Source organism: Marmota marmota, unplaced genomic scaffold (genome assembly GCF_001458135.2).
Source record: "Marmota marmota marmota unplaced genomic scaffold, marMar, whole genome shotgun sequence".
NCBI classification, from domain to species: domain Eukaryota; kingdom Metazoa; phylum Chordata; class Mammalia; order Rodentia; family Sciuridae; genus Marmota; species Marmota marmota.
This window is the reverse complement of record NW_026000016.1, coordinates 36,350,360-36,359,531: the sequence shown is the minus strand read 5'-3', so window position 1 is coordinate 36,359,531 and position 9,172 is coordinate 36,350,360. Positions and strand designations below refer to the sequence as shown.

General features: G+C 42.8%; 1 protein-coding gene across 3 annotated transcripts in view; it reads left to right on the top strand.

Annotated features, from left to right (window-relative positions):
- The window catches only part of Hhat (hedgehog acyltransferase), a 330,730-nt gene that overhangs the window by 65,216 nt on the left and 256,342 nt on the right, over window positions 1-9,172 (top strand). For all 3 annotated transcript variants that reach the window (XM_048809436.1, XM_048809435.1, XM_048809437.1), the window contains exons 5-6: window positions 3,995-4,189; window positions 8,001-8,216. In XM_048809436.1, coding sequence (XP_048665393.1) covers window positions 3,995-4,189; window positions 8,001-8,216 — 411 coding nt within the window. The remainder of the gene's footprint in view (window positions 1-3,994; window positions 4,190-8,000; window positions 8,217-9,172) is intronic.

Genomic DNA, 9,172 nt, shown 5'->3' with positions numbered 1-9,172 from the left:
TGTAAATCAATGGATGTGTAACTGATGTGATTCTGCAATCTGTGTATGGGGTGAAGGTGGGAGTTCATAACCCACTTGAATCAAAGTGTGGAATATGATATGTCAAGAAATTTGTAATGTTTTGAACAACCCACAATAAAAAATTAAAAAAAAAAAAAAGTAAATGGGGAAATTTGAAAAAGTATAGTCATGTTAATATTTTGATTGTGATATCATACTAGGGTTTTGCAAAATGTTACCACTGAAGAAAACTAGGTAAGAGATTTATCTGTATTAGTTCCTACAGTTGCATGTAAATCTATAATCATCTCAATCAAAATATCAACTGGAAAAAGCCTTGTGTAAAAGTTGTACTTAATGAAAAGTGAAATTTTCTAAATGAGAGACATCATAGCCAAGCAATCAATTAAGTTCATGTTTTCTTCATCTACTTGATCAATGCGATTCTCTGTGTTTTCTTTTCTAGTGATCTGCAGTTTCCAATTCTAGTTATCGCTTGAACATAATAATTTAAATGAATTGGCCTGGTTTTATTTCTATGTGGGTTTTAAAGATCTGAACTTGACATAGAGTATGTGTGTGATCCAGACCCTGTGTATCTGCTAAAGCTTGGAAAAAAACGTAAGGTGCTTCTAGTGATGAGACAGAAGTATTGTTTTGCAATGAAACATGACACATTTTATTTTTGAAAAGTTAAAAAAGTTCTGGCCCTATTTTGGGTCAGAGGCTTAACATTTTCACTTAACAGATAGGTAAGAGTTTGATAAACATGTAATACATTTGGAGTAGAGATAGATGGGCAGGCCTGAATTTAGGCTTTTGTACATGATATTGATCTTTGAAATACTTGGAAAAATCTCCCTTGCCACCCAAAGAAGATGACCATCCATGATGACCTGGTGGCCATGGGCAGCAAAGGCAATGTCACTCTGCGGTTCCATGACCCCTCTCAGTACTGCTGCTTCTGGTTCTAGGCCTGCTGGTGGAGGGATAGTGGATGGGGTGGGTGGGTAAGAGCTGCGTCCACAGTGGGGACCACCCTCTATGATGCAGTTGGAGAATGGGGTGGGACTGATCATGCAATATCAAAGTTTTAATGGTATTTTGGGGATGGAATTTCAATAGTGTTTTTATATATGAGATATGAAAATCAATATTGCAGTGGGGTTCTGATTCACACAGCTGTTTTGTATGGGTGATTCTCGTTGCATGATTCAAATCATTTCATTTCCTGTTCACCACGAATGAATTGTAGAGTCACATGGACTGGGGGAGGTGGGGGTAAGCAAGGTTAGTTCAGAACATGAAGTGAACTCGAGAGCATTCCCTGGGTGTCTTAGGACTGTATTCAGGGTCATCTGTCTGTACTGTTTGGCAGGAGGCAGACAGTGGGGCAATGAGGCAGAATATGGGACACATTTGTCTGCCCCCAAGATGGCTTTTGAGACCACTGTTAAATTCATCATAGGATCTCTCAAGTAGATGGGGTTTACACAGCACTACCAAGTATTTCCTGAAGTTTCCTTCAGCTTTTTCCAAGTTGAAGCAGCTTCAGTCTGCGGTAAGTTCCAGATGAATCCCAGCAAACAGGCTTTTTCCAAACGGATCAAGTAGCACTTAATAAAAGTGGAACTGTGTGTGCGTATGTGGACGTAGCCACGCATGCATGGAGAAGAATCCTGCCAGTAACTGCTTTAGGTCAGGCTGAAAAGGAACTGTCTTTCTTTCATTTTTTAAAACTATGTCTTAAAATAGTCTTTGGCAACCTTGTTCCTTAAAATTGGACTGTGCCCAGAGGTGAGTGAGTGGGGAAAAGTCTGAAGCAAATTTATGAGCCTGTGTTTTATGGGTAGTAGGATGGAAAAAAAGTAAAATTGGGTTTCAGATTTCTCTGGTTTTCTTGGAACTTAAAAGTGCCTGACCTAGTCTCACATTTAAAATATTCTCCTAGACTGGAGTATAGGTTTGGGAAAGAATAGTAACTCAAGTGATATTCTGGAAGAATTAACATCTAAGCATGGAACTTACAATTTACATTTCACATCTGTCTTTCCCTGCAAAAAGTCTTTTTGTTTTCATGAGAAGATCTAAATTCAGTCAGTTGCTACTTTTTAAGCTCTGTGTGTTTCTGGAAACCACATTTTAAAATGCACACCCAGGCTGGGGGATGTAGCTCAATAGTAGGGTGCTTACCTAGGAAATGCAAGACCCTGAGTTCAATTCCCAGCAACACACACACACACACACACACATCCATGAGACATCATATTCCTTAGGAATAACAGCTAGTATTTGAGGATTTCTTACTTTGTGTTGATACTGTACTAATTTAACTTATTTAATCTATGCAACAACCTTGTGAAGTTGATACTGTCATTACTCCAATTTTATATATGAAGAAACAGAAGCACAGAGAGCTCAAGTAACTTGCCTAGAGTCACACAGCTAGTTGATGGGGACACAAGCATTTGCATTTAGGCAAGTGGACTTTAAAGATTGAATCATTAAACCATAATGATATTACCTCTCAATGTTAAAGCATTATTATGGTTTTTAAACATGAATTTACCAACCACAGACTGCAAATTGGTACAACCGCTCTGGAAAGCAGTATGGAGATTCCTCAGAAATCTTGGAATGGAACCATCGTTTGGCCCAGTTATCTCACTCCTTGTTATATACCCAAGGGACTTAAAATCAGCATACTATAGTGACATAGCCACATCAACGTTTATTACAACTCAATTCACAATAGCTAAACTATGGAACCAGTCTAGGTGCTCTTCAACAGGTGAATGGATAAAGAAAATGTGGTACTTATACATGATGGAATATTACTCAGCCTTAAAGAAAAATAAAATTATGGCATTTGCTGGTAAATGGATGGAACTGGAAACTGTCATGCTAAGTGAAATAAGCCAGTCCCCCCCCCACCCCCCGCCCTAAACCAAAGGCCGAATATTCTCTCTGATTTGTGGATGCTAACACATAATAAGGGGGAGGGGGAGAGGGAAGACTAGAGTTCATTGGATTAGACAAAGGGGAAAGAAGAGAAGGGAGTGGGGATGGGAATAGGAAAGACAGTAGAATGAACTGGACATAACTTTCCTGTTTCCATATATGAATACATGACCAGTGTAACTCCACATTTTGTACAACCACAGAATGGGGAGTTATACTTCATGTATGTATAATGTTAGAATACACTCTACTGTCATGTATATCTAAAAAGAACAAATGAAAAATTAAAACAAATTTACCAGCCAGATATGACTAAGAGTATATCATAATAGCAAGGACATGTTGATTTATCTGCTTAGTTATTCAATATAATAACCATAAATTACATGGTAATTAAATAGAAAAATATTCTGATTCTCTTAAAATGGGAATACGTGTTATCAGTTGGATGACTATATAAAGGTCTCACCGTCATGTAAAGCTGGTAAGATAAGATTTTATTTCCATGACATAAATTTGACTGTCAACAATATACTAAAAATGTGATTAGATATTTAACTCTCTGGCCTGGACGTCAGAAAGCCTTTTGTGGCATGGACAGCACAGTTTTCTCATGAGACTCCCTAGGAATGCTCAGAGATTCCCTCTCCCCTTCACCTTGGAAGGGTGGTGCCTGCCGGGTGTGGCTTCTGGGGTGGCACGTTTTGCTCCTGCCTTCTGTCTTCCTAGCGTCTGTTGAAAAGTCAGCTAGAGCAAGGTCTTATTGTGGTGGGATCTGGTAGTCTGGGATCCTAGCTGAGGGCAGGGAGGTGGCGACCTGCTCTGGGGTGGATCTGATGGAATTCTGGAAATGTGGGAGTGAAGCTAAGTTCATCTGAACTTCAGGGCAGTGAGAAGAGAGGTCGGTTATGGGTCACTGGGTCGCTGAACATTGTCCTCTTAGGTGTAACAGCCCATGAATTCACCTCTTTCTCTTTTCCTCCCTCTGCCCCCCTCCCCCTCTCCCTCTCCCTGGGACCCTCCCTGTCTGTAGCACAGACCCTGGATTCTCATGGTCTATGGGATGTGGGCCTGCTGGAGTGTGCTGGGGGTCCCTGGTGTGGCCATGGTGTTTCTGCACACCGTCATCGCCTTCTGTGTGGCCCAGTTCCGGTCGCTGCTCCTGTCATGGCTCTGTTCTCTCCTGCTGCTCTCCACACTGAGGCTGCAAGGTGTAGAGGAAGTTAAGGTAAGTGTCTTCCTATTGTGTCTTTAGGCGGAGAAGGTGAAGTCCCCCTGGCCTTTCCTGATCCCAGCAGGTTAACTTTTTTTTTTTTTTTTTCCAAACACAAAAAAAGATTGTGGCGCCTCGGCGGAGCTCCCCCTTGTGGCCACACAGGGTGCTACAGGTGAGCCCTACTCACATTCTGCAATCTTAGTTTTTTGTTCTGTCTCTGCCCTGTGAGGTTGCCCAGGTCTAGCCCTGTACCTTTTTCCCCTGTTTGGAAAGATCAGAGGACAGGACCAAAGGGAAAATAAATGAAGAGTCCCCCAGGCATTTTATTAAAATGATCTGTTCAGTGGCCTACAATTTTTAGGGAATGTTCTTGCTCACAAGGCCTTATCACTTCCAGTGCCCACCATGGCTCTGAGACAGGTAAGACAAGTGGTTTTCTTCTTAATTGATGAACATATCTATTGATTATCTCCTCATGTAGATAACGGACGCTCTTTATGTTTAGAAAGTGAGAAAAATGTGTTTTGCTGCAAAATGCACAGTCCTGGCCCAGGGGTTGGCCCTGGCATGTGTAGCTGAGCTGATGGCACCCCTCAGCAGGCTCTTCCTGCACTGTTTTCTGGTTCCTGTTGAACAGTCCCAGACCATGTCCTGGAAGGTGTGCAGCATCCTCTGGACACCTCTCAGTGGTCTCTTCTGTCATTTGTAACTTGAAAGACTTTCTACTTGTGCAAAATGGGGCCTGAACGGGACACCTTGGGCAGTTTGCATAGCTTCCCTATATCATCCCCTTGTTGAATGTACCTTTCCACTTTCATGTCAGAGAATCAGGCTTGTCATCTAAGACCACAGCCAGGGAGGCCACCAGGTGTGCAATTGGTATGGAGGTCTCAGCCAATCAGAAGTGGGAACTCTCCTTGGGGAAGAAATGCATGGTAAGAAGAAAAAATTCCAAAAACCAGGGGCAGCATGTCTGAAGCCCTTGAATTTCAGGCTCAGTCGACTTTGACACCAAACAGCCAGAGAAATTCCCAACTCTGAAAACTCAGGGCCATCATGTGCCTAGGGCAGGGGCACCACCATTGTCCATCTTCCCGTGTCAAAGCTGGGTTCCTAGACACTTCCTGCGTGGAGATGCAGGTGCTAATGGAGTCCAGTGACTCTGCTTCCCTTTCGCCTTTAGACATTTATGTCCTGTCTCTGGGACCTAGCCTCTTCCCTCATCCTTGTTCGTCTGATTCTGTTGTTTCCTCTGAAGCACAGCCCAATGAGCTACTCCTGCCTCTACAGAAAGCCCTCTCCTGTCTGGTTGGTTTCTTGGATGAAATCTGTCAGTACTTGACTGCTTCGTTGGTGTTGGGTCTGCTGTTAGCTGAAGATTTTTCATGTTCACTTTAGAGGATGTGACAATGACTATTCACTGCTTAGTATGATGAAGTAGTTCCTATACCTGGTCTTGCAGTCTAGAATATGAACTCTTTTAGAGGCAGGGCCCTGTTCCCAGGCACCAGAGTACAGGGCTCCATCCAGGCCAGTTCTCTGCAGATGCCTGCTCACAAAGTGAATGAGTGTGTGGAGATGATATGGGGTTAGAGGAAGGGATAAGTGTGTTAAACAAAATTTGTGAGAGGTCAGGGGTTCAGACTGGGCATCTGCACTGGGCCCAACAGGCCACACCAATGTAGAGTTTAATCACAGTAACTGAGTTTTGGTTGATTGCAGAAGGCCCTGTAGCCAATTAACTAATTAAGCTGTAAATATTAATTACTTAAGCTGTAACCAATTGATGGCTTGATTGACTAGGCTGTAGCTAATTATTTTCTGTCTGATCACACTGTTGGCTGGAGCTCTCAGAACCTGGTCTGATCTGGAAGCTGCTGACTGGTGAATCGTGTTTTGATTTGTTTTATTCTTCTTTGCTCAAGTGAATGTTACTAAATTTAATTGGACAAAGGATTTTCCTCTTAACAGGTGTGTGTGCAGTACCCCCGCAAAGCTCCACGTGACGCCAGCAGCTCTAAATGGTTTATGATGTTTCATGGATCTGTTTTCCTGTGGCCTTCTTATTTCTTGCCTTCACCTCATTAACATTCCTTGCACAGAAAATCTTGGGAAGTTTTGATATTCTTTCCTCCATCACTGTGGTCTTGGAACTCCTTATGATGTCTTTATTTTTGTTCACTTGTTCATTCCAGGTGACTGCATTTAGAATTGGTGTATCTTGAATCAACATTGGTGGGAAAGATGAGAAGACAACCTGGTTTCAGATCTGTTCTAGTTACTTTCTTTTCACTTTACCTCCCTCCTGAAATTGTTCCAAAGGTTGAACAAAATAATCTGCCTTAAGCAATGTTGTTAACACTTCTAGTATTTGGAAAGTTTAGGAAATTTTTGCTGTTAGGAGATCTTAATTCTTCTGTCCTCTCACCAATGAACTGGGGCTGGTATATTAAACACATATATTAGAATTTAGACCTAAAGGAAATAAGGTGGCTGCTGAAGTCCTAGACATGAAGCATAAAGTGTTTTGTGGCAAGTTTTTCTGGGTGCAGCCTTAAAAGACCCTCATAGACCAAATTTACTACTCTTTCCAAGACTCTGTGTCAGAAAGTAAAAAGGGCTGGGATGTGGCTCAGTGGCAGAGCTCCCCTGGGTTAAATTTCAGTACTACATGGACAAAACAAAAACAAAAATAAATGTGTATGTTTATCATGGAAAATATAGAAAATAAAAAATGATCAAATGCTCATGATTTTACTCTTGCCAATGTTGTAAGCCTTCCTCACTCTTCCTTTTCTTGTTCCATGCACATTTTTTATGTGATTTGTTTCATGCTGTATGGATGTCCTCTATCCCAGGCCTCTACCTAAGTAGCGTTCTCCTTCTCCATCTATCTGTAGGTTCAATATAAATGATTTATTTTCTTCCACCAAATTTTCATTATAAAACATCCTAGTTCTCTAGGTCTCATGGACATTTTCCCAACTGCTATCAGGCGTGCTTCTGGTGGCTTAGGAAACCTGTCCCAGGACCATTCTTTTTGTCTACTTAGTCTCTGTAATAACTCAGTAAATCCTTTGTTTTAGAGACCTCTTAGTCTTCGAAGTTTGATTTAACATAGTATTCAGCTAAAGTGGAGCCAAATTCATAATTGAAGAGGAAGGAAAAAAAGTGTCGAAGACAAAAACCCAAGTGACATTTACAAGCCCCTTTTTGTCATAAGAATTATGGAAGGAACTGTCAAAGTATCCGTTGAATGTAACGCACCTCCTTGTTATCCACTGGATGTTTCTCATGGTTGCATATCACAAAAAAGTTCATTATGTGCATCAACCCTCATGCTAATTTGATGGTGGATGTAAGAGACATTTCTTTGTTCATTTCCTGTTTATTGACTGCTTGATTTTGTGTGTGTGTGTGTGTGTGTGCGCGCGCGCATGCACACACATGGGGGGGATTAACCCAGGGCTTTATGCATGCTGGGCTCCTGCTCTACCATTTAACTACAACCCCACCCCACCCCACCCTCACCCTTAGCTCTAACTGCTTGCTTTGATTGCCAAGCCTGGCCTTAAACTTGTGATCCTCCTGCCTCAGCCTTTCAAGTAGCTGGGATTACAGGTCTGTGCACCGCACCTGGCTCCAATGAGTTACTTGATCTTCATTGGCTCTTGACTCCCTTTATAAGCAGCTGTCCTAGCCAAGGAAGAGGTCTCCTTTTGCGCTTCTCAGAAAGCGGTGATCCTGCTGGGTAGCTCCTGTATCGGATCCATGCTGCCTCTCCTTGCCAGTCAATGGTTGCTTTCTCCTTTTGGTTTTGCAGAGAAGGTGGTACAAGACAGATAACGAGTACGACTTGCTGCACTTCACACTGACGGTTCGCTGCCTGTGCTACACCAGCTTCAGCCTCGAGTTCTGCTGGCAGCAGCTGCCTGCAGCCCGGGCCTCCTACTCCTTCCCCTGGGTGCTGGCCTATGTCTTTTACTATCCGGTCTTCCACAACGGGCCCATCCTCACCTTCCCGGACTTCGTCAAACAGGTTAGAGCCCACTTTGGGGGTTGGATAGGATTCCATAGATTAAACCTTTGTCTGTGTTGCTGTGTCATCTGTGTGACTGAGTCCTTCCACTCAGGTGCACCCACAGAATTAACAAAACCATTAGTTGACTGGAGTTTTTGTAGGTAGGTGAAATGTATCGGGCAATAATAAGCCTTCACAATAAATGTTGACCCGTCTCTTGTGTTTTAGCTCAAGGGGCCCCACCCTTGGCTGCCAGGGTTCCAAACAACTCAGATAAGAATGGGAGTTGATATCCACTACAGCAAAAGTCCAGGGAAAGAAAAAGTTTGGTTATGATGCTATTCCTTGGAAGAGTAGGAAGAGAAAATGTCTATGCTGTTTGTTGTTGCTTGGCAAACAGCGTGTGTGGTTCCTTTCACATTCACCAACTGCTCATGAAATTGTTCCACTGTATCTTAGGAATGGTTCAGGCAACCTAGATGCAAAAGCAGAGTTGGAGAACATTTGAAGGCAGTTGTGGATTCTGAGGTCCCAGAGCCTGCCTATGTTGGGGCCCCTGTCTGCCTTCTCTGGAGGGCATCCTTATGGGAGATACTGTGCTAAGCTGCTGTGCCGTTATCCAGCACTTTCCCTCTACTCAAACTCCCTTTCTTCCTCGACCCACAGCTAGGTTCACGGGGCATGTTTAAGTTAATTCTCTTCAAGTGTAAAGGAACAGTTCTCGATATTATTACTAAGGGGTACTTCTGCCCTCCACCACCAAAACAATTTTGGTGGGGGAGAGAATAACACGTGCAGATTTATACAACAAGTGCATACACCTGTACAATACACCAGATGCATGTGCCTGGAAGCATAATTCAAAGTACAGGGCCAGCAGCAGTGTTATCCTTTACTGAGGGATGACATGAAAGGTGCCCCCCCACTCCCCCCCCACCAGCATGGAAAAATGTGATCATCAGTTGTGCATTGCA